This window comes from Pecten maximus, chromosome 1 (genome assembly GCF_902652985.1).
Source record: "Pecten maximus chromosome 1, xPecMax1.1, whole genome shotgun sequence".
NCBI lineage: Eukaryota > Metazoa > Mollusca > Bivalvia > Pectinida > Pectinidae > Pecten > Pecten maximus.
The window spans coordinates 1840572-1867011 of record NC_047015.1 but is presented as its reverse complement, the minus strand read 5'-3'; the positions used below and the strand labels follow the sequence as shown (position 1 = coordinate 1867011).

The 26440-nt window shown below is 43.5% G+C and overlaps 3 protein-coding genes across 10 annotated transcripts in view; 1 reads left to right on the top strand and 2 right to left on the bottom strand.

The window, feature by feature from the left end:
- The first annotated feature begins 288 nt into the window (after positions 1-288).
- LOC117322156 lies at positions 289-4417 on the top strand. Of its 8 annotated transcripts, none has more exons than XM_033876936.1 (5): positions 289-1457; positions 1506-1580; positions 1630-3068; positions 3717-3908; positions 4005-4417. In XM_033876936.1, exons 3-5 carry the CDS (start codon positions 2271-2273, stop codon positions 4386-4388), a joined length of 1374 nt encoding a protein of 457 aa, XP_033732827.1. In that variant the 5' UTR covers positions 289-1457; positions 1506-1580; positions 1630-2270; the 3' UTR covers positions 4389-4417. The 8 variants fall into 8 exon arrangements, with proteins under 8 accessions (XP_033732827.1, XP_033732842.1, XP_033732847.1 ...); XM_033876951.1 differs by having other exon boundaries at positions 289-1580; positions 3717-3764; positions 3813-3908; XM_033876956.1 differs by lacking the exon at positions 1506-1580 and having other exon boundaries at positions 289-1436; positions 2445-3068.
- A 277-nt stretch (positions 4418-4694) lies between these two features.
- LOC117339972 overlaps positions 4695-26440 on the bottom strand; it is a 35556-nt gene continuing 13810 nt past the window's right edge. The window contains exons 6-17 of the mRNA XM_033901701.1: positions 24044-24188; positions 23473-23601; positions 15757-15842; positions 10448-10639; positions 10106-10287; positions 8948-9089; positions 8342-8808; positions 7870-8182; positions 7204-7389; positions 6830-7020; positions 6370-6550; positions 4695-5120 (exon numbers count right to left, since the gene is read on the bottom strand). Of these exons, the coding sequence (XP_033757592.1) occupies positions 5014-5120; positions 6370-6550; positions 6830-7020; positions 7204-7389; positions 7870-8182; positions 8342-8808; positions 8948-9089; positions 10106-10287; positions 10448-10639; positions 15757-15842; positions 23473-23601; positions 24044-24188 (2321 nt within the window). The 3' untranslated portion in view covers positions 4695-5013. The remainder of the gene's footprint in view (positions 5121-6369; positions 6551-6829; positions 7021-7203; positions 7390-7869; positions 8183-8341; positions 8809-8947; positions 9090-10105; positions 10288-10447; positions 10640-15756; positions 15843-23472; positions 23602-24043; positions 24189-26440) is intronic.
- LOC117322230 lies at positions 19595-21045 on the bottom strand. Its single transcript, XM_033877014.1, has one exon. The coding sequence runs from the start codon at positions 20911-20913 to the stop codon at positions 20155-20157; it is 759 nt and encodes a 252-aa protein (XP_033732905.1). The 5' UTR covers positions 20914-21045; the 3' UTR covers positions 19595-20154.

The following is a 26440-nucleotide window of genomic DNA, read 5'->3' as shown; positions in this document are numbered from 1 at the left end:
CCCAATCAGATTCAAATTAGAAGAGACAACTAGGGACTATGGGGAACCTAGTTTTAGGGATGTCTTTCCTGTACTAGTAATAGCGATAACAAGATTTGTTAATGGATGGACGGCGAACCACAGTTGTATGACTGGGCTAAAAACTAGCAGGAAGATTCGCCCCGATCTCATAAAAAAAACCCCGATCAAAATGCAAAAATAAAATAAAAAGTACAATCTCATGTCACTACATTAAAGATAGAAATCAGGTATCAAGTGGTTCCCCCCCCCCCCCCCCCCCCCAAAAAAAATAAAGGTAAAATATGTACATAAACGGCAACAACAAATCTCAATCTCCACTTGTAAAATACGATCAATCAGAGAACAAAATCCTGACTTCTTGGATTTCCTATTGTTCCATCAGAAAGTTGCGGAATTCCGAGAAGAATAATTGGAGTGGAAATAACTCTGGCCCTATATAGAAAATATCGGCAATTACAGATCATGCGTAGATCGGAGTGAAAATATCCCTGGTCCTATATCAATATATCGATTATCACAGATCATGCGTAGATCGGAGTGGATATGACCCTGGTCCTATATCAATATATCGATTATCACAGATCGTGTTTAGATCGGAGTGAAAATGACCCTGGTCCTATATCAATATATCGATTATCACAGATCATGTTTATATCGGAGTGAAAATAACCCTGGTCCTATATCAATATATCGATTATCACAGATTCCTGCGTAGATCGGAGTGAAAATATCCCTGGTCCTATATCAATATATCGATATCACAGATCATGCGTAGATCGGAGTGAAAATATCCCTGGTCCTATATCAATATATCGATTATCACAGATTCCTGCGTAGATCGGAGTGAAAATATCCCTGGTCCTATATCAATATATCGATATCACAGATCATGTTTAGATCGGAGTGAAAATATCCCTGGTCCTATATCAATATATCTATTATCACAGATCATGCGTAGATCGGAGTGGAAATGACCCTGGTCCTATATCAATACACAGTATATCGATTATCACAGATCATGTTTAGATCGGAGTGAAAATGACCCTTGTCCTATATCAATATATCGATTATCACAGATCATGTTTAGATCGGAGTGGAAATAACCCTGGTCCTATATCAATAATTCGGGTATCACAGATCATGCTTACATCGGAGTAAAATAACCCGGGTTGTGTGTCTCATAATAAATAAGTAACTTTTCATGCATATAAATGACATATATATATGACGATAATCTCAAAAATGATTATATTGGTAAATCAAGAGTCAATAGTGTAAAATATACAGTAACTGAAGATATTCCATAGGTTAAAGATATGAAACATACAAAAAAACTGTTGTACCATAGTTTCAGTGTAATAGCAACAAAACCGTGTAGTGAAGCAACTGGCAATGGGGTAACTCTAAGGGATACGGTCCAAATAGTTGTCCTAATGGTGATGGGGGTAACGAGGAGGGATAAGGTCCAAATAGTTGTCCTAAAGGCGATGGGGGTAACGAGGAGGGATAAGGTCCAGACAGTTCTCCTAATGGTGATGGGGGTAACGAGGAGGGATAAGGTCCAAAATAGTTGTCCCAATGGTGATGGGGGTAACGAGGAGGGATAAGGTCCAGACAGTTCTCCTAAAGGCGATGGGGGTAACGAGGAGGGATAAGGTCCAAATAGTTGTCCTAATGGTGATGGGGGTAACGAGGAGGGATAAGGTCCAGACAGTTCTCCTAATGGTGATGGGGGTAACGAGGAGGGATAAGGTCCAGACAGTTCTCCTAAAGGCGATGGGGGTAACGAGGAGGGATAAGGTCCAGACAGTTGTCCCAATGGTGATGGGGGTAACGAGGAGGGATAAGGTCCAGACAGTTCTCCTAATGGTGATGGGGGTAACGAGGAGGGATAAGGTCCAGACAGTTCTCCTAATGGTGATGGGGGTAATGAGGAGGGATAAGGTCCAGGCAGTTCTCCTAATGACGATGGGGGTAACGAGGAGGGATAAGGTCCAGACAGTTCTCCTAAAGACGATGGGGGTAACGAGGAGGGATAAGGTCCAGACAGTTCTCCTAATGGCGATGAGGGTAACGAGGAGGGATAAGGTCCAGACAGTTCTCCTAATGGCGATGAGGGTAACGAGGAGGGATAAGGTCCAGACAGTTCTTCTCATGGTGATGGGGGTAACGAGGAGGGATAAGGTCCAGACAGTTCTCCTAAAGACGATGGGGGTAACGAGGAGGATAAGGTCCAGACAGTTCTCCTAATGGCGATAGGGGTAACGAGGAGGGATAAGGTCCAGACAGTTCTCCTAATGGTGATGGGGGTAACGAGGAGGGATAAGGTCCAAATAGTTGTCCTAATGGTGATGGGGATAACGAGGAGGGATAAGGTCCAGACAGTTCTCCTAATGGTGATGGGGGTAATGAGGAGGGATAAGGTCCAAATAGTTGTCCTAATGGTGATGGGGATAACGAGGAGGGATAAGGTCCAGACAGTTCTCCTAATGGTGATGGGGGTAACGAGGAGGGATAAGGTCCAGACAGTTCTCCTAATGGCGATAGGGGTAACGAGGAGGGATAAGGTCCAGACAGTTCTCCTAATGGTGATGGGGGTAATGAGGAGGGATAAGGTCCAAATAGTTGTCCTAATGGTGATGAGGGTAACGAGGAGGGATAAGGTCCAGACAGTTCTCCTAATGGCGATGAGGGTAACGAGGAGGGATAAGGTCCAGACAGTTCTCCTAATGGCGATGAGGGTAACGAGGAGGGATAAGGTCCAGACAGTTCTCCTAATGGCGATGAGGGTAACGAGGAGGGATAAGGTCCAGACAGTTCTCCTAATGGCGATGAGGGTAACGAGGAGGGATAAGGTCCAGACAGTTCTCCTAATGGCGATGAGGGTAACGAGGAGGGATAAGGTCCAGACAGTTCTCCTAATGGCGATGAGGGTAACGAGGAGGGATAAGGTCCAGACAGTTCTCCTAATGGCGATGAGGGTAACGAGGAGGGATAAGGTCCAGACAGTTCTCCTAATGGCGATGGGGGTAACGAGGAGGGATAAGGTCCAGACAGTTCTCCTAATGGCGATAGGGGTAACGAGGAGGGATAAGGTCTAGACAGTTCTCCTAAAGGCGATGGGGGTAACGAGGAGGGATAAGGTCCAGACAGTTCTCCTAATGGCGATGAGGGTAACGAGGAGGGATAAGGTCCAGACAGTTCTCCTAATGGCGATGGGGGTAACGAGGAGGGATAAGGTCCAGACAGTTCTCCTAAAGACGATGGGGGTAACGAGGAGGGATAAGGTCCAGACAGTTCTCCTAAAGGCGATGAGGGTAACGAGGAGGATAAGGTCCAGACAGTTCTCCTAATGGCGATGGGGGTAATGAGGAGGGATAAGGTCCAAATAGTTGTCCTAATGGCGATGGGGGTAACGAGGAGGGATAAGGTTCAAATAGTTGTCCTAATGGCGATGGGGGTAACGAGGAGGGATAAGGTTCAAATAGTTGTCCTTATGGTGATGGGGGTAACGAGGAGGATAAGGTCCAGACAGTTCTCCTAATGGCGATGGGGGTAACGAGGAGGGATAAGGTCCAGACAGTTCTCCTAATGGTGATGGGGGTAATGAGGAGGGATAAGGTCCAGACAGTTCTCCTAATGGTGATGGGGAAATAGTTGTCCTAATGGTGATGGGGGTAACCAGGAGGGATAAGGTCCAAATAGTTGTCCTAATGGTGATGGGGGTAACGAGGAGGGATAAGGTCCAGGCAGTTCTCCTAATGGCGATGGGGGTAACGAGGAGGGATAAGGTCCAAATAGTTGTCCTAATGGTGATGGGGGTAACGAGGAGGGATAAGGTCCAGACAGTTCTCCTAATGGCGATGGGGGTAACGAGGAGGGATAAGGTCCAGGCAGTTCTCCTAATGACGATGGGGGTAACGAGGAGGGATAAGGTCCAGACAGTTCTCCTAAAGACGATGGGGGTAACGAGGAGGGATAAGGTCCAAATAGTTGTCCTAATGGTGATGGGGGTAACGAGGAGGGATAAGGTCCAAATAGTTGTCCTAATGGCGATGGGGGTAACGAGGAGGGATAAGGTCCAGACAGTTCTCCTAAAGGCGATGGGGGTAACGAGGAGGGATAAGGTCCAAATAGTTGTCCTAATGGTGATGGGGGTAACGAGGAGTGATAAGGTCCAGACAGTTCTCCTAATGACGATGGGGGTAACGAGGAGGGATAAGGTCCAAATAGTTGTCCTAATGGCGATGGGGGTAACGAGGAGGGATAAGGTCCAGACAGTTGTCCCAATGGTGATGGGGGTAACGAGGAGGGATAAGGTCCAGACAGTTGTCCCAATGGTGATGGGGGTAACGAGGAGGGATTAGGTCCAAATAGTTGTCCTTATGGTGATGGGGGTAACGAGGAGGGATAAGGTCCAGACAGTTGTCCCAATGGTGATGGGGGTAACGAGGAGGTATAAGGTCCAGGCAGTTCTCCTAATGGCGATGGGGGTAACGAGGAGGGATAAGGTCCAGACAGTTCTCCTAATGGTGATGGGGGTAATGAGGAGGGATAAGGTCCAAATAGTTGTCCTTATGGTGATGGGGGTAATGAGGAGGGATAAGGTCCAGACAGTTCTCCTAAAGGCGATAGGGGTAACGAGGAGGGATAAGGTTCAAATAGTTGTCCTAATGGTGATGGGGGTAACGAGGAGGGATAAGGTCCAGACAGTTCTCCTAAAGACGATGGGGGTAACGAAGAGGGATAAGCTCTAGACAGTTCTTCTCATGGCGATGGGGGTAACTCTAAGGGACAAGGTCCAGACATTTCTTCTCATGGCGATGGGGGTAACTCTAAGGGACAAGGTCCAGACATTTCTTCTCATGGCGATGTGGGTAAGGCTGAGACATAAGGTCCAAATAGTTGTCCTGATGGCGATGGGGAAACGGTGAGGGCAAGGTCGAGATAGTTCTAACATCAGTAGCACTGATTGGCTTGGACACCAAGCCCCTAAGGCGAAAGATGATTGATATATGCCAGTTCATCTCTCTGCCATTGGACCATATATTCAATGTCGATGGAGTTCACTGCATTAGAGGTATCTCTTTTCACCAGATCTGTAACACAAATACAACATGTGTCAATTTCGCTTTATTCGAAACTCCATATGTATGCCATTTCTCTTTGCTTAGCTTTTAATAGAATAGTGTGTGGTCGTAAGATTTGACCAATAGAATAGTGTGTGGTCGTAAGATGTGACCAATGACCTTTTTGTAATACTAGTAATTTTTTTCGGTGTGCATCAGTACAAAGGAAGTAACCAAATATCTTGCATAAAGAACCGACAGAAAAGTCAGATCACATTGATGTAACCCCAACCCCTCATTAATAGAATCAAACTGCCAGGATCACATAGATATACCTCTACCCCCTCATCAATAAAATAAACCTGTCCAGGAGTCACATAGACATACCTCTACCCCCTCATCAATAAAATAAACCTGTACAGGAGTCACATAGACATACCTCTACCCCCTCATCAATAAAATAAACCTGTCCAGGAGTCACATAGACATATCTCTACCCCCTCATTAATAGAATCAAACTGCCAGGATCACATAGACATATCTCTACCCCCTCATCAATAAAATAAACCTGTCCAGGAGTCACATAGACATACCTCTACCCCCTCATCAATAAAATAAACCTGTACAGGAGTCACATAGACATACCTCTACCCCCTCATCAATAAAATAAACCTGTCCAGGAGTCACATAGACATATCTCTACCCCCTCATTAATAAAATAAACCTGTCCAGGAGTCACATAGATATACCTCTGCCCTTTAACGCTTACCGATGACCACCAAATTTAATCAGGCCTAGAAAATGATGGTATGTTATGGTGTAAATATGTACAGGGGTTTATGACATATAATGCACACTAGCTTATCACGGACGGTCGGATGTACAAACATAATACAGTCTAGCTTAAAACTATCCCTGTCAATGAGAATGTGTTTTTCTTTGAGTGCTCACATAATGGTAGCGTCCAAAATTTAGACTCAGTTAATAACTTAAAGTCGCTTCTCTGTAGAAACGAACATCTGCCCGTAGACACAAAACATAAATGTATTCAGAAATGTGCACACGTATATAAAGACCAGCAAAAGATTTAATAATGTACAGAAATATCTTCGGAGAACAATGTTACAAAAATATTTATTTGATGACCTTCAATTTTTTGCCAAATGTGGAAATTTTGTAATTAATTTAGAAATGGCTTTAATGATGTTTTTATAACTTATGCCCGATCCTATTTGCTTTGATTTATGTAAAAAAAAACCAAACAAACAAAACCACTTACGTGAGGCAGGAACCGTGTCGATCGAGTAAGGAGCAAGTATTTTCCGTGTATACAGAGTACATCCTGTCGTCGCCATGTTTTCGATAAAACTCTCTACAACCTCAGCCACAGCGTTTATACTGATAGTGTTTCTGACGTAGATAACGACAAGTGTGACGTCATGATTGTACAACATCACTGTCTGTAGGATAGAAAAAAATGCAACAATCATTTAGCACTGTCAACAAAAGATTCACACGTTACGATAAATTCTTTACGTTAATGGAATAACTCTACCCTGCCAACAAAAAGATTCACACTACGATAAATTCTTTACGTTAATGGAATAATTCTACCCTATCAATAGAATAAACCTTTCACTAGTTTATGTTACAATGCGTGTCCTATATCCCGTATAATTAAACTAAGGTATGTTTCGCCTTCAAATTAGTCAATATGTACTGTTGCTGGTATTAATCACCTTGAGTGGGACCTCCATGGCCTTTATGTCAACTTCATCTTCCACCCAAAATGTAACCTTGCCCTTGGCGTTGATGGCGTAGGTTTCCTCCAGGATCGACATGAGAGGGGACGGATTATCTTCTTTAGAATACAGCTCCTCGCTTTGAGCCTTCTGTGGATCAGGTCGGTATATCCGGTATGCATGTGGGGCTAAACAGAAACATCAATCCAGACATTTGTAAAAGTTAACAGTTAGGTGTTGATAATGAGAAGTCCCAACTATTAAACACTCAGTGTGTCCCCCCCCCCCCCCCCCCCCCCCCCTTAAATAAAATCTCAAAACAATAATACTCTCATGATAATATAACGAATCAATTCAGCTTACGAATATACCTAATTTAGCATACGCAGGAGCTTTATGGATGCAGTGGTGACCGGGAAGAAAGCAGGCCAACTCTTTGCTCCACGTTTTATCCCTGGAGAAGAAGTTTGTGACGTTATAATCATCGTTCAGCATCGGGTACGGCATCCAGTGGACCATGTTACTACAGTGGGTATGTTTTCTCTCATATATAGACCCTACAACATATTACATATTATATATACCCAACAACATATTATATAGACATTACAACACATTACATATTATATAGACATTACAACATATTACATATTATATAGACATTACAACACATTACATATTATATATACCCTACAACACATTACATATTATATAGACATTACAACACATTACAGACTGTATAGATCGTACAACACATATGATCATTGTAAGGCTCTAGCAATGAAATGTTTTGATTGAATGGGATGCTAAATTGAAATACCCTTGCATGCTTTATGAAATGAAGTGATATAATTTCCAGATTTTAACATGACAAAATTAGGAATTTTCATGTTGCTAAACAGCGTCGCTTTGACTAGTTCACAGCGTTTCTTGCAACCATTACGTTTTCGTTTTATATGTGCCGATCGTAAAAGGATGGTCATGATAGACAAGTGAAGGCAACCACGATAGAGAGATAACTTATAATAGGAGCTTACCTTCCAGACATGTGCCACATTCATTAAGGCAACCTTTGATGGCGTCATACAGCTCTGAGGAGGGTTGGTGGTAGATGTAATGGCGGTTCATGTCCGTCCAAACGAGTTCCGACTCGGTGTTTCTGTGGGAGACTGTGGACACACAGAAGCTGGTGCTATCATCAGGGGTACACACATCTGTCGGCGTAGATCGTTTTCGTCTGCGATTAAGGATTTCCGGTAATTGATATAGGTACGTTGGTGATTGTTTGGTGGGGATTACGGCGAGGTTGCATGCTTCCACGGGGTCATCGGGGTCAACAATTCTTCCCCTCTTCAATGTAAAGGTTCAACATCAATAGTGAGTGTATTTTCAATGAGCCCAACACAACAAGGACGTTTAAATGTCATTCTTAACATAATTTCAATCAGGACAGGAAGAAGAAGGTTTATTAAGATAGCAAATTATTGAATTGGATAACATTTTAAGAACAAAAATGTCAATGGGAAGCTTTGATAATATATAAAAAAAAAGAATGCTTTCTGAAATATTACTGAGTCTGAAGCCCTGTAGGATGTAAAACTCACCGATAGCTGCTGTATGCAGTGTTTCAAGGAAGTTGTCGTAGGCGTTAAAGTCCATGCCTTGGTATGGTATGAGGGAGTCAGACTCAATCCACACCTCAAACAAGTCCCGCATGTCCACGAACACGCTATCGGAGTACAGTCCAAGCCCCATTGCCTCGTTTGCAAGGTTGAAAAGTGGCCCACACGTCTTGACGATTTCCTCTAGAAGATATGCCGATGTGTAGTTTGAGGACGTGTTTTCTGCAAACTTCAGCTGCATGGCCACGCCTAGCGTGTGGGTGTTGTAACGATCATCTGTCGCCTGACTAAACAAAGATGGCTGCTCCGGATCAGCAAGGTAGCCCCGGATCACTTCAAGGTCTATTACCTCCCCTTCAATGTAGAGATAAACTGTCTTTATTTCCATTCATCTCATTTCATGTATTTCTTTCCATTTGTGTTTAATCATGTTTACCAACGAAATTGATCTTAGAATGATGACAGCATTAACTAATTGTCAGTGTTGACTTACCATCAGTGGTAGCACGGTTGAGCTGGACCAGCAGATTGGAGTAACACGCTGGAATACTGGGGTGTAACCGGAAGTATTGGTATGTATCATCTGAGGACATGAACTGATGCAGAAAAGCTCCCTCAGCCAACTCTATATGACCCTAAAATGTCAGAACAGATGTGTTTATGCCCAAAGTGACCCACATTGTGTACATTGTATTCAACAAACATTTGTTAACCCAAACACAACGAAGTATTGAAAACAATGACACGCCTTACAATTACCACTGACATGCCTTACCATTACCACTGACACGCCTTACCATTACCACTGACACGCCTTACCATTATCACTGACACGCCTTACCATTGCCACTGGCATGCCTTACCATTACCACTGACACGCCTTACCATTACCACTGACACGCCTTACCATTGCCACTGGCATGCCTTACCATTACCACTGACACGCATTACCATTACCACTGTCATGCCTTACCATTACCACTGGCACGCCTTACCATTACCACTGACACGCCTTACCATTGCCACTGGCATGCCTTACCATTACCACTGACACGCATTACCATTACCACTGACATGCCTTACTATTACCACTGACACGCCTTACCATTGCCACTGGCATGCCTTACCATTACCACTGACACGCATTACCATTACCACTGGCATGCCTTACCTTTACCACTGACACGCCTATTACCACTGACATGCCTTACTATTACCACTGACACGCCTTATCATTGCAACTGACACGCCTTACCATTGCCACTGGCATGCCTTACCATTACCACTGACACGCATTACCATTACCACTGACATGCCTTACCATTACCACTGACACGCTTTACAATTACCACTGACACGCCTTACCATTGCCACTGGCATGCCTTACCATTACCACTGACACGCATTACCATTACCACTGGCATGCCTTACCATTACCACTGACACGCCTATTACCACTGACATGCCTTACCATTACCACTGACACGCCTTACCATTGCCATTGAAATGCCATACCATTACCACTGACACGCCTTACCATTGCCATTGAAATGCCATACCATTGCCACTGACACACCTTACCATTTTTCATGATCATTTAATGATATATACGTCTTAAAACAGTTTCAGGATTTGAGACTGTGTTCCATACCCGTCCTTTTCCATAGAAGAGTGGATAGTTTTCCTTATCCTCCTCTGTAAATTCTGGCGGGAATTCATAGTCGGTTGCCTTAGCAGTTGGCGGATCTACGGCTATGAATGTGGCCAGTTGGAAAGCGGTTTTCTTTTCTGTTGTCCCACTCATCTTTTTCACGGCTATCTGCAAGCTGTCACCTAAAACGATCATACAATTGTAATATTTTTTCTCTGACCCGATAATTGCTTTGCAAAAACGTCTTGTAGCCTATATAAAGTGGGGGAATAAGAATGGTCTGTATACAGTACAAATGTTTTAAGGACGCTACATACTACTGAAAGCCGTGTAAGTGCCTACCTTGGTGTGAAATGTAGTCAGCTCCGGCACAAATGGCGTAGTGACTGACCTCCTCCAGGTTGTTACCGGTATTCGCCGAGACAAGCTGGACCACCACCGCTCGTCCCTCAGTGTGCAGGCGACTATATCCAAGGTCACCACCTGTGGCGTCAGCGTATGGTTCGTCCCAGGCCTTCACAACCCTCAGTGTATCTACAAAGAACGGGGCTATAATTACATTGTGTGTAAAAAGAACATAACGTAGCTTGGAAAGCAAGGATATTGCTATCTAGAAATAGGAAATCATTAAAGGAGCTGGTTATTGTACTTACAAGATACTGACGATAGTCTTCTGTTACAGTCATGCTAACAAGTTATGACATGATTTGAACGATTGTGGAATACATGCGATATAATACGTGAATGAAACCGTGGCATTCAGGTTACGGAAACATCAGGGACTAAAGTTCATCAACAGTGTCTACCACCTGATAACATACAGGTTACGGGAAACATCGGGAACTAAAGTTCACCAGCACTGTCTACCATCTGGTCACATACAGGTTACAGTAAACCTCGGGGACTAAAGTCAGCCAGCAGTGTCTACCACCTGGTCACATACAGGTTACGGGGAACATCGGGGACTAAAATTCACCAGCACTGTCTACCACCTGGTAACATACATGTTACGGAAACATCGGAGACTAAAGTCCATCAACAGTGTCTACCACCTGGTAACATACAGGTTACAGTAAACCTCGGGGACTAAAGTCGACAGTGTCTACCACCTGGTAACATACAGGTTACGGTAAACCTCGGGGACTAAAGTCCACAGTGTCTACCACCTGGTAACATACAGGTTACAGTAAACCTCGGGGACTAAAGTCCACCAACAGTGTCTACCACCTGGTAACATACAGGTTACAGTAAACCTCGGGGACTAAAGTCCACCAACAGTGTCTACCACCTGGTAACATACAGGTTACAGTAAACCTCGGGGACTAAAGTCCACCAACAGTGTCTACCACCTGGTAACATACAGGTTACAGTAAACCTCGGGGACTAAAGTCCACCAACAGTGTCTACCACCTGGTAACATACAGGTTACAGTAAACCTCGGGGACTAAAGTCCACCAACAGTGTCTACCACCTGGTAACATACAGGTTACGGTAAACCTCGGGGACTAAAGTCCACCAACAGTGCCTACCACCTGGTAACATACAGGTTACAGTAAACCTCGGGGACTAAAGTCCACAGTGTCTACCACCTGGTAACATACAGGTTACAGTAAACCTCGGGGACTAAAGTCCACCAACAGTGTCTACCACCTGGTAACATACAGGTTACAGTAAACCTCGGGGGACTAAAGTCCACCAACAGTGTCTACCACCTGGTAACATACAGGTTACAGTAAACCTCGGGGACTAAAGTCGACAGTGTCTACCACCTGGTAACATACAGGTTACAGTAAATCTCGGGGACTAAAGTCCACCAACAGTGTCTACCACCTGGTAACATACAGGTTACAGTAAATCTCGGGGACTAAAGTCTACCAACAGTGTCTACCACCTGGTAACATACAGGTTACAGTAAACCTCGGGGACTAAAGTCGACAGTGTCTACCACCTGGTAACATACAGGTTACAGTAAACCTCGGGGACTAAAGTCACCAACAGTGTCTACCACCTGGTAACATACAGGTTACAGTAAACCTCGGGGACTAAAGTCCACAACAGTGTCTACCACCTGGTAACATACAGGTTACAGTAAACCTCGGGGACTAAAGTCGACAACAGTGTCTACCACCTGGTAACATACAGGTTACAGTAAACCTCGGGGACTAAAGTCGACAGTGTCTACCACCTGGTAACATACAGGTTACAGTAAACCTCGGGGACTAAAGTCCACAGTGTCTACCACCTGGTAACATACAGGTTACAGTAAACCTCGGGGACTAAAGTCCACCAACAGTGTCTACCACCTGGTAACATACAGGTTACAGTAAACCTCGGGGACTAAAGTCTACAGCAGTGTCTACCACCTGGTAACATACAGGTTACAGTAAACCTCGGGGACTAAAGTCCACCAACAGTGTCTACCACCTGGTAACATACAGGTTACAGTAAACCTCGGGGACTAAAGTCCACCAACAGTGTCTACCACCTGGTAACATACAGGTTACGGTAAACCTCGGGGACTAAAGTCCATCAACAGTGTCTACCACCTGGTAACATACAGGTTACAGTAAACCTCGGGGACTAAAGTCCACCAACAGTGTCTACCACCTGGTAACATACAGGTTACAGTAAACCTCGGGGACTAAAGTCCCCGGCATTGTCTACCACCTGGTAACATACAGGTTACAGTAAACCTCGGGGACTAAAGTTCCCCGGCATTGTCTACCACCTGGTAACATACAGGTTACGGTAAACCTGGGGGACTAAAGTCCACCAACAGTGTCTACCACCTGGTAACATACAGGTTACAGTAAACCTCGGGACTAAAGTCCACCAACAGTGTCTACCACCTGGTAACATACAGGTTACAGTAAACCTCGGGGACTAAAGTCGACAACAGTGTCTACCACCTGGTAACATACAGGTTACGGTAAACCTCGGGGACTAAAGTCCACCAACAGTGTCTACCACCTGGTAACATACAGGTTACAGTAAACCTCGGGGACTAAAGTCGACAGTGTCTACCACCTGGTAACATACAGGTTACAGTAAACCTCGGGGACTAAAGTTCCCCGGCATTGTCTACCACCTGGTAACATACAGGTTACGGTAAACCTCGGGGACTAAAGTCGACAGTGTCTACCACCTGGTAGCATACAGGTTACAGTAAACCTCGGGGACTAAAGTCCACAGTGTCTACCACCTGGTAACGTACAGGTTACAGTAAACCTCGGGGACTAAAGTCCACCAACAGTGTCTACCACCTGGTAACATACAGGTTACGGTAAACCTCGGGGACTAAAGTCTACCAACAGTGTCTACCACCTGGTAACATACAGGTTACAGTAAACCTCGGGGACTAAAGTCCACCAACAGTGTCTACCACCTGGTAACATACAGGTTACGGTAAACCTCGGGGACTAAAGTCCACCAACAGTGTCTACCACCTGGTAACATACAGGTTACAGTAAACCTCGGGGACTAAAGTCGACCAACAGTGTCTACCACCTGGTAACATACAGGTTACGGTAAACCTCGGGGACTAAAGTCCACCAACAGTGTCTACCACCTGGTAACATACAGGTTACAGTAAACCTCGGGGACTAAAGTCGACCAACAGTGTCTACCACCTGGTAACATACAGGTTACGGTAAACCTCGGGGACTAAAGTCCTCAGTGTCTACCACCTGGTAACATACAGGTTACAGTAAACCTCGGGGACTAAAGTCCACCAACAGTGTCTACCACCTGGTAACATACAGGTTACAGTAAACCTCGGGGACTAAAGTCCACCAACAGTGTCTTCCACCTGGTATCATACAGGTTACTGTAAACCTCGGGGACTAAAGTCAACAGTGCCTACCACCTGGTATCATACAGGTTACAGTAAACCTCGGGGACTAAAGTCCACCAACAGTGTCTACCACCTGGTAACATACAGGTTACAGTAAACCTCGGGGACTAAAGTCCACCAACAGTGTCTACCACCTGGTAACATACAGGTTACAGTAAACCTCGGGGACTAAAGTCGACCAACAGTGTCTACCACCTGGTAACATACAGGTTACAGTAAACCTCGGGGACTCAAGTCGACAGCAGTGTCTACCACCTGGTAACATACAGGTTATGGTAAACCTCGGGGACTAAAGTCCACCAACAGTGTCTACCACCTGGTAACATACAGGTTACGGTAAACCTCGGGGACTAAAGTCCAGTGTCTACCACCTGGTAACATACAGGTTACAGTAAACCTCGGGGACTAAAGTCCACCAACAGTGTCTACCACCTGGTAACATACAGGTTACGGTAAACCTCGGGGACTAAAGTTCCCCGGCATTGTCTACCACCTGGTAACATACAGGTTACAGTAAACCTCGGGGACTAAAGTCCACCAACAGTGTCTACCACCTGGTAACATACAGGTTACAGTAAACCTCGGGGACTAAAGTCCACCAACAGTGTCTACCACCTGGTAACATACAGGTTACAGTAAACCTCGGGGACTAAAGTCCACCAACAGTGTCTACCACCTGGTACATTGTAACATACAGGTTACGGTAAACCTCGGGGACTAAAGTCCACCAACAGTGTCTACCAACTGGTAACATACAGGTTAGGGTAAACCTCGGGGACTAAAGTCCACCAACAGTGTCTACCACCTGGTAACATACAGGTTACAGTAAACCTCGGGGACTAAAGTCCACAGTGACTACCACCTGGTAACATACAGGTTACAGTAAACCTCGGGGACTAAAGTCGACCAACAGTGTCTACCACCTGGTAACATACAGGTTACAGTAAACCTCGGGGACTAAAGTCGACAGTGTCTACCACCTGGTAACATACAGGTTACGGTAAACCTCGGGGACTAAAGTCGACAACAGTGTCTACCACCTGGTAACATACAGGTTACAGTAAACCTGGGGGACTAAAGTCCACCAACAGTGTCTACCACCTGGTAACATACAGGTTACAGTAAACCTCGGGGACTAAAGTCCAACAGCAGTGTCTACCACTTTGGTGGACTTAAGTCCCAATCGTTTACTGTTTTTATGATTTATTTATGAATTATTTGAAGTTAAATTTTCATTTTAAATTTGTCTGAAATGTTACTGTCTGTTAACTAACTGACTATACCATCTTGTCAACAAAACTTGAGGAAACATTTAAGATTAAAATAGATTGGCAAGAAAAAATATCAAAGAATATTGACATTCAAACGAAACCGTAACTCAAAGTTGTTAAAATGAGCGCTGTGCAAAGGTCACATCCGGGTTTGAAAATTTTTATCAAAAACGACGGAGCTGCTTGATTATTGTAACCGCTATTGAAGTATATTTGTTAGAACGAAGTGTCGACCCAACTCTTCACGGATACGGCTAACACAATAATAGAGACGGATACGGCTAACACAATAATAGAGACGGATACGGCTAACACAATAATAGAGACGGATACGGCTAACACAATAATAGAGACGGATACGGCTAACACAATAATAGAGACGGATACGGCTAACACAATAATAGAGACGGATACGGCTAACACAATAATAGAGACGGATACGGCTAACACAATAATAGAGACGGATACGGCTAACACAATAATAGAGACGGAAACATGTCCCGGATATAGACTTTAAGGCGACCTACCGTCAAATGTCATGTTGTATCGGACAAATTTCTGTAATATATTGAAGACTTTGTACATCCGGTAGCTCATCGTTCTAGCTGCACACCTGTGGCGAGTAAAGATAAAAGGTTATAAACATATTTTTCTCATAATGCACACACCCTACAATAATCGAGCTTAAACTCCAAAGAAAATCCTCCCACGACGATCGTCATTTCTATTCACGGTCGTTATCGATTAAATCGTAACAGGGTAACAACGACATTCTTTGAATGATTAATTAACGAAATTCAATGAAGGTTTAAACCAATTTAACGATGATCTGTTAAAATATCATACTATCACCTCAATTAGAGACGAAGTTGAACTCAAGATGTCCGGTTGACAGTAGGATAAGATTTTAAATTGCCCTTCGTTTCTGACAATCCGACAATGACGAATATTGGTTTTGCCAGGACAACATGTAGCATTATTGTCCAAGCTGGCTGGAAGAGCACATGTTGTTACAATCGTTTCACTGTATCCATAGCTGCCTTACAAATAAAAGGATTTCAAACTATTCATAGTCAGGAACTCTTGAAGATATTTCTAAAGACCAAATCAAATTAGTGAGAGACCCAGAATCTGGTCACAGAACACTCCGCTCCTGATGTCTAGATATCGCAAAAACATATTCAATAAAACAAAATTAAGCATATATCAAATTAAATCCAAAAGTAAAGACATGTAGTCTAAATACTGGTTGTCATTTTGGAGTTAAAATATACCTAATGCAAACCACACACTAAATACAAAGTGACGTGTCACTCATTATCAGCCGCTATTAAAAGGACCAGTTCGCTTATAGGACGAGTATAGCAGGAAGGTGTTCCTTTAGGTGACATCACACGACTTTTGCCATCCTCACTGGGACATACTTCAGTAACAATGTCCATCGGTCAGTAGTTACGAGAGCACATCTTGTCTCTTAAAAGGACAACATCTGATATACAAAGGTTCCTCTGATCCTTCTTCCATTTCCGTCGTTCTTGTTAACTTTGTAGGAATTCCGTCCTCCATTTTTTACCAGAACATATCAGATAGAGACTGAACAATCTTCCACTGGGCTCATGGGGATAGAAAATCCATTCAAGCCCTCCTCGAGGAGAATTTCCTGACCGCCTCATTTTCCACATTGATTCCGCTTAGTTTTTCCATAAATCCTACAAAGTAAGTGCTCCTGTCAGACCTGAACCTTTACCTTCCCTCTGATAGATATGAACCGGCCGTTGTTGAAAGACGAAGCGCTCATCTCCTCTATTACTTCAATGTGCTCAGCTCGAAGCAAGACAAGTGAACACGACTGACCATATCTTGCTATTTGCCTCAGTGTGACTATCTGCCATGGTCCAAAGCAGTCTACACCAACTGAGGTAAATGGAGGTCTATGTTCGAGTCTCTGTGTGACATCCTTTGAACGTCAAGCTTACCCTGGACTTGCGGCATGCGACACATTAATGAATGACGGATGAGATAAGACACTTCCCACCTGTAATCCAATAGCCTGCTTCTCGTACAGCACCTTCTTTTATGTGTCGTCCTTGGTGACATACTTCCTCGTGATAATTGCGAACAAGCAAGATGGCAAGATGGCGTTTTCCTGGTATCAAAATGGGATTTTTCATTTAAACAGGAATGTCCGCTCTCTGCAATCTCCCTTCGACAGATAACATATTGTCCTTGTTAAGAAAGGTGATAGAGAAAGCAGTGAGCTGTCACAGTTAAGAGATCTTCCTTTGAATAGACACTCTTAAGTCTTTGCCGTAGATGTCGTTTTGTACCTGGCGTATAATCAGAGTTTCTGCATGCTTCTATGTTACTTGTGCTATTAGACTGTGATCCAGCAGAAAACTTTTGGAGAAGCGATATGGCTCGTACAATACTGGACAATGAAGAGAACCTTTCAATTTTCTCAGCAGATATTCTAGTTGTTTTTACTCTGTTCGTTAAAGCTGAGCTTCTTTGTACCTATTTGTTCAGGCCTCTTTGTCCTGTTGGGTATCAATGATATCAAATTTGATGATTTCCCTTGCTCCAACTGATTGGAAAGAGATGCTCAGGTCCCCTAATCGAGGAGCAGTCCGCTAGCAAAGCTGATGGAACAAAGCGGGTTCCGTGATCTGCTGGATTGTCACTGGTACGTACATAATGCCACCGGTGAGGTTCAGAGTTTGATTTGTTTGTTTTGTTTACCGTCCTATTAACGGCCAGGGTCATTTAAGGACGTGCCAGGTTTGTTTTGTTTAACGTCCTATTAACGGCCAGGGTCATTTAAGGACATGCCTATTTGAGGAAAGCCGGAGTACCCGGAGAAAAACCACCGACCTACGGTCAGTACCAGGCAACTGCCCAACGTGGGGGGGTGGGGGGGGGGGGGGGGGGGGGGGGGGTGAAAAAGTGTCGGGACACCTTAACCAGGTTCAGGGAACGTCAGAACCTTTCAACACGATTAGTGACGTATACATAGAACCTTCTGGTTTGGTTGATGAGGTACCACTTTACTGTCTTTGTGTAAAAGGTGATGCTCTTAGGAGGCATGTCTAATTCGCGAGACACTATTTCCGCTTCTTCTATGGCTAACGATGCGGCACATAACTCCACGCCAGCTATGTTTTGACCATGTTTAGGAGTTACTCTATATGTCCTCTATATACTTCGCTCCATCTATAAACAACACCAACATAATATACAGCGAGCCAGAGTGGACTTTAGCGGAACACGCGGCATTTATTACAGTTTTAGCATAATTATATGCAACACTACAAAATATCAATACAACTATTTCCCTTTTCACTCTCTCCATCTGACCAATTAAAACGCTTGCATTTCACTCAGACCTCCGCGTAAAAATGAATTAGCAAAAAAATTGGAATGAGCCAAGCAAGACACCAAACCTGAAAACCTTAATAGGTGAAGCAGGAGGTGTACCAACCCTTAAGGCTTAAGACTCAGATGTTGGATTTCTAAAAAAAAAAAATACCTATGGAAAAACTGCTAACGTATTCTGAACTAATTAAAACTGATATAAAATTAATTCGAAAATTTTGATGACCGCTAATGTTGGGAGTCCACGACTAGAATGCCTGATAACTCCCCTATACATGCACTACCGCACGTGCGGACAACACGTCGAGCCCTCATTGGCTAACGCAAAATAACAAACAACTCACGGAAACATCCGAATACCGAAACTATAGGACAATTATTTTCCGCTATACTCCGAAACGCGGAAAACATTAAGTCCTCTATATACTTCGCTCCATCTATAAACAACACCAACATAATATACAGCGAGCCAGAGTGGACTTTAGACTATAAAAGAACGGGCGACTTGATTAATATAAAACTACGAAATGCTAAAACATATATATATATGCCCTAGAGACCTAGTTTTTTAGTTACTTGCAACCTGTGAGCCAACGAATCGACTACATAGCCATCTTTAGCCACATCGGTTTTCCACCGGCCATGCCTTTTCCAACACCGATCATTCACGTCACTGTTGGCTGCTCGAGTTGCGCCCCCTGCTCTCAGTGAATGTAAACCTAAATTAAGCTTTCCATCTATTTCTTTCAATCTGCGCAACACACATTCTCTTGCACGCGTGTAACTTAAGGATTTGTGTTTCGAAACCGGCTTGCACACTTTGCCGCTACGGAAAAAAGGCTTAAACAAGAAGTCGTCAGAATCGTGCAAATTTACCAAGCTAATATACTTTTGAAGCATACGATAGGGACACGCAACTGTCTCGCCTCTCGCAATCACGACCTCACTCCCATTCCTATATTGATCAGTTTTGCTTTTGACAACACTAAGACTCATATACGAATCTTTAAAAGACACATCGCAAACTCTCAATCTGCTCAATTCATCAAACCTCAAAAAACCGGCAAAACTGAGAACAATCATAGCTAAATCTCTTACTATTAAAATGTCCAGACTGTCCTGATATTTTTGACATAATTGAACGATTAATTCCGATGAAACACAGTCTTTTCTAACGCGTGGAGGTCTGTCTTGCCTTTTCGCTGCTTCTACCAAGCTTCTAACAAATCCGTTTTCAGTGGGGTCCGCAAAATTGTTGATGCTATGCGCCCATTTAATAGCACACACAGATGACGTCACCACATTGTGAGAACGCCCCTTGTCCAAAAGATGTGTAACGTATAACGCTACGTGAATGGGCTGAGCGGGCAAAGCACAAGCATTCTCCTTCGCTATAAAATCCTCCCACTTCCGGAAATGTGAGTAATACTTTGAAACTGTATTGGCGCTCCTTGCTTGCAACAAATAATGGGCAGTTCTTTCAGATAACGCGGATAACGCCGGTGTAACAGGACCTGCTGCCTTAGCTGACTGGAGCACGCTCGCCTGTAGCTTTAAGCCTTTTCAGCCCCTGGCATGTTCCCCACACTACGTTGTTGTTGTAGGCATTCGCTCCTCCAGTGTCCCGGCTTTCCGCACGCATAGCATAATCCCGGTCTCCTGGCGCTGAACGCTGCTGGCTTGGAGTTGTCCGCCTGTCGCTCTCCGGTCCCTTGTGGTCGAGAGGCTCCATAGGGGGAATAACGCCTCTGTCTCGCCTGCCTTTGCGCTTTTAATTTTCTCTGCGCCCTGTTCTCAGCTCGTTGTATGCGCCTGTCGTCGTCGGAATCGTCGGCTAGCTCGTTGTTTTCATACTCCGACACGGTACTCCATCCGGACTCCGAAGAGTCCGCTAATCTAATGAGCTTTTGCCTGTGCTTAATGATATCCATACCTTCGGATATTTTCTCGGCCGCAGCAACTGTATCCATACGCTCGACGAGATTCGTATGCGCTTCCTGAAGCTTCGTTGAAACTTTACAATTCACCTTAAATTGCTCTTCATTGCCTTTGCGCTTGAAGGTATACGCGCTAGAGCTCATTTCCGATATTTTGGATATTTGCTCCTCGGAAAGTTTTCTTTGCGAATCATTCACTTCATTACGGAAGCATTCCAACTTGCTGCTAAGTAAAACCTCCAGTCTCCCGAGCATGTCCTGTTGGGAGGCAGAAATTCTCTCATGGATTTTGCTGTCGAGAGAAGCCGGGTCCATTTTGATGACCGCTAATGTTGGGAGTCCACGACTAGAATGCCTGATAACTCCCCTATACATGCACTACCGCACGTGCGGACAACACGTCGAGCCCTCATTGGCTAACGCAAAATAACAAACAACTCACGGAAACATCCGAATACCGAAACTATAGGACAATTATTTTCCGCTATACTCCGAAACGCGGAAAACATTAATTCCCTTGTACTAACCCAACACGTATATTGTTTTCAGAATCTTCTACACTAAGGTATGCGACAGCAGCTACAGCATTTTTTGATGCATCACAAAAGATGTAAAAGCCTCATTCTTGTTGATGACATTGTAGGCTCTGAGAATTTTCACAGATTCCAGGTCACGTAAGTTTCCCTTGACATCACATTGCGGAGCAAGACCTTCCCCTTATTAGTGACTGGTGCGGCAAAACCTATTGGGTCGTATAACTTTGTATAAATTTGTTCTTGTATGTCTATACCATTTATGTCCTTTGCTACATCCTCGGAGTTAAAAGCATCAAGGACCTCTTGACTGCTTGATGCAATTGTATGCAACCCGATCTTGCCATTTGCACTGAGAGTCTGTTGTGCTCTTTTCATCAAGGACACTGCTGAATCTACGTCATCACAGGATGTCAATCCATCATCAACATAGAAGTTCTTTTGAACAAATTCTTTTATATCATCTGAGGCATTCTCCGCAACCTTCCTAAGCCCAAAATTAGCCACGGCTGGTGAGAGTCGATTACCAAATACATGCTTACGCATCGGTTAAGGAGTCAAAGTACGCCAACAGTGAACTATATCTTTAGTCAGACTTTACAGTTTTTATTTCGGATAAAATGTTAGAAAGCTCTTATAACTTCTTTGAGTCTTTGTTTGAGAGCTTTGGTAGTTTCTGTCGTCGAGTCTCGCCCAAATTTCCTATATTTCTTGAATGGGATAACTAAAATATACCGACCGCATATTTATTACGTATTCATTTGATCCTGGTCCAGCCTATTTGTTGAGAAGATCCATTTCCAGTAACTGACAGTTCACTCATCTTAAACTTGAAGTTATGCTTCCAGGATTGATAAGTTTTAGTCATATCGTTGAAAGATGTTTGGCTTTCAAACAGTAAGTCTTTCTTTAAAAGGAATTTGGTGATTTCCTGTGTTGTGACTTGAGGTGGAGGTACTACTGGCGAGGAATATTCGGGTTGATAAAGCGGGACAAATGTCTGAGCAGTAGGATTTAAGGTCAAAAGCTTTAATAACATAATGGTCAACGAGAGTCTTTACTTTTGAGACATGTCCCTCATTGCTTAGCACACTGTTTATGTACCTTTCATTACGAGCTTATGATTGTTCCGTTAGAAGTGTAGCAACATATCCTCTTTGTGAGTCCGAAAAAACATATGACCCGTCCAGATCAACAGTCTCTGCCTCAGTAGCAGCATCCTCCTTTTCAGCAGAGAGGACTTCCTAATCGACTTCAATAGCAGCTCTCTTGGTTTTTTTTTATATTCTTGGTTTTTTTTTATTCGGCTTCCCTTTGTAGATATTGAAGTTGTGCTTTTAAATTTTTTGCTTTCGCTCTTGATTTTGTGGCACTTGAAGCTGTCCTAAATAAGCTGCCGTTTCTTGATCTAGATCCAACTGATTTGACAGACAATTTATCTTTCTTTACCTCATATTGATGCTGTTTGATGTTATTGAAATAGGGCATGGAGGATTGCCAACTGTTTTCGTATAACGTTATCGTATGAACGAACATTGTCCGCAAGGAATTTCTACTGTTGATGACTATGTTCTGGATGTGTTGTTTCGAGGAATTATGTCAAGTCTTGACATAAATATTTACATTTTTCACACCTCTGACTCAGTTAAGTCAGTAAATATTTCAGGCCTGCATGATGGAATATCTTTAATTTGATCGCAAATGTCATTCCAACACTGTTCGATTGACTTTCTTGAATTATCTCATTTCACCTGGTAATGTCCAAATGCCTTAGGAGAAACTGTACGCACGTTCTGGTAGGGCTCCTTCGGATGTTACCATTTTTGGTTCACTTCAATGGCAAGAATTCTTCACTATACCATATTAAGAGACGAAGTTGAACACAAGATGTCCCGTTGACATTAGGATAGGATTTGTATTTGCCCTTTATTTCTGACAATTCGTCAGTGAATAATATTGGTTTTGCCAGGGTAACATGCAGCATCATTTTCCAAGCTGGCTGTACTGCACATATTGTTACAATAATTTAACTGTATCATAAACCTGCCTTACAAATAAGAGAGTTCCAAGAACATGTATCTGGTAACAGAACAATTATGAAGGTCGTTAGAATGTTTTATCACAATAGTGTCCATCATCATGTCAGAATTAAGCTACCATGACAACATTTCAAATGAAGTATAAATGATTTCTGTTAGCGTCGTGAATTCAGTGAGGACCACACGTCGGGCAACGTCAGGCAACGTCAAAAAAAAGGCATTAGGAAAAAAGGAAGTGACCAGAAGAAAAGCAGATCTGAGGATAACAAATAAAATCGTCTGGTACGATTACGAATTGATCTATTTTTAGATGACAATCGTTTGGAAGGCACACCTAAGACAACTATTTTAATGGTACCTACCGTTGTGTAAGAGCACTCCCAACGATACCAGCCCGGCAGTCCACACAGGGCTGGCCCACAGATCCACACCAAGCCGAGGTGCGCTCGTGATTAACAAAGTCCACCTTGGTTCCCATATATTGTGTTAGTCTGTTAATAGAAGCAAACACAATCAATCACAAACATTGAACCGTCAATTCAAGGTCCTTAAATCTGCCGTCATTGGCAAATGTACGTAGTCCTAGCTCTGTCTGGTATTGACTATAAGAAGAATAATGTGGGAGACAACCTTACAGAAATGTAACAATTCTGAGGGAGAGCTTTGGGTATTGATGGACTGGATTCATGAACCTACTTAATTCTGGAGAAATATTAGGAAAGGTTACCCAAGGACAGCTGTTATAGCAAGATAAGTAATTAATAATGTTGGTTTTAATACACCTCCTTGTACATCACTTAATTGTAATTGTGAATTATCTCTGTAACTGGTTTAGTTTTGTATATATCATCAAACTGTGTTTTGAACATAGCTACTGGGTTTCATATTTCTTTTGTAAACATGCAATATGTATTTCTGCTAACTGATATGTACCTGCTGAAATCTTCCGTATTTTCCCTGAGGATCGGGGTGTCAGGATCGCCAACGACGCTCTCGGCATCAGTGGCACTGGAGGGAAACTTCGCACCAATGACCACACTGGAGAAAGCGCTACAGTCCGTGGGAATGACAGCGGGCTCTGGTGTGGACCAATATATCGTACAGATGAGGAAGCAAGTTAAGTGGAGCGTCGGACACATTGGTAAAAAATAGACGCAGAGTAATACAGCTACAGTGGATAAAGGACACTGGACAGAGTAATACAGCTACAGTGGATACAGGACACTGGAGAGAGTAATACAGCTACAGTGGATAAAGGACACCGGACAGAGTAATACAGCTACAGTGTATAAAGGACACTGGACAGAGTAATACAGCTACAGTGGATACAGGACACTGGACAGAGTAATACAGCTACAGTGGATAAAGGACACTGGACAGAGTAATACAGCTACAGTGGATAAAGGACACTGGACAGAGTAATACAGCTACAGTGGATACAGGACACCGGACAGAGTAATACAGCTACAGTGGATACAGGACACTGGACAGAGTAATACAGCTACAGTGGATAAAGGACACCGGACAGAGTAATACGGCTACAGTGGATAAAGGACACTGGACAGAGTAATACAGTTATAGTGGATAAAGGACACTGGACAGAGTAATACAGCTACAGTGGATACAGGACACCGGACAGAGTAATACAGCTACAGTGGATACAGGACACTGGACAGAGTAATACAGCTACAGTGGATAAAGGACACTGGACAGAGTAATACAGCTACAGTGGATAAAGGACACTGGACAGAGTAATACAGCTACAGTGGATACAGAGTAATACAGCTACATTGGATAAAGGACACCGGACAGAGTAATACAGCGACAGTGGATAAAGGACACCGGACAGAGTAATACGGCTACAGAGGATAAAGGACACTGGACAGAGTAATACAGCTACATTGGATAAAGGACACCGGACAGAGTAATACAGTTATAGTGGATAAAGGACACTGGACAGAGTAATACAGCTACAGTGGATACAGGACACTGGACAGAGTAATACAGCTACAGTGGATAAAGGACACTGGACAGAGTAATACAGCTACAGTGGATACAGGACACCGGACAGAGTAATACAGCTACAGTGGATACAGGACACCGGACAGAGTAATACAGCTACAGTAGATAAAGGACAGTGGACAGAGTAATACAGCTACAGTGGATAAAGGACACTGGACAGAGTAATACAGCTACAGTGGATAAAGGACACCGGACAGAGTAATACAGCTACAGTGGATACAGGACACTGGACAGAGTAATACAGATACAGTGGATACAGGACACTGGACAGAGTAATACAGCTACAGTGGATAAAGGACAGTGGACAGAGTAATACAGCTACAGTGGATAAAGGACACTGGACAGAGTAATACAGATACATTGGATAAAGGACACTGGACAGAGTAATACAGCTACAGTGGATACAGGACACCGGACAGAGTAATACAGCTACAGTGGATACAGGACACTGGACAGAGTAATACAGCTACAGTGGATACAGGACACTGGACAGAGTAATACAGTTATAGTGGATACAGGACACTGGACAGAGTAATACAGCTACAGTGGATACAGGACACTGGACAGAGTAATACAGTTATAGTGGATAAAGGACACTGGACAGAGTAATACAGCTACAGTGGATACAGGACACCGGACAGAGTAATACAGCTACAGTGGATACAGGACACTGGACAGAGTAATACAGCTACAGTGGATAAAGGACACTGGACAGAGTAATACAGCTACAGTGGATAAAGGACACTGGACAGAGTAATACAGCTACAGTGGATACAGAGTAATACAGCTACATTGGATAAAGGACACCGGACAGAGTAATACAGCGACAGTGGATAAAGGACACCGGACAGAGTAATACGGCTACAGTGGATAAAGGACACTGGACAGAGTAATACAGCTACATTGGATAAAGGACACCGGACAGAGTATTACAGTTATAGTGGATAAAGGACACTGGACAGAGTAATACAGCTACAGTGGATACAGGACACTGGACAGAGTAATACAGCTACAGTGGATAAAGGACACTGGACAGAGTAATACAGCTACAGTGGATAAAGGACACTGGACAGAGTAATACAGCTACAGTGGATACAGGACACCGGACAGAGTAATACAGCTACAGTGGATACAGGACACCGGACAGAGTAATACAGCTACAGTGGATAAAGGACAGTGGACAGAGTAATACAGCTACAGTGGATAAAGGACACTGGACAGAGTAATACAGCTACAGTGGATAAAGGACACCGGACAGAGTAATACAGCTACAGTGGATACAGGACACTGGACAGAGTAATACAGATA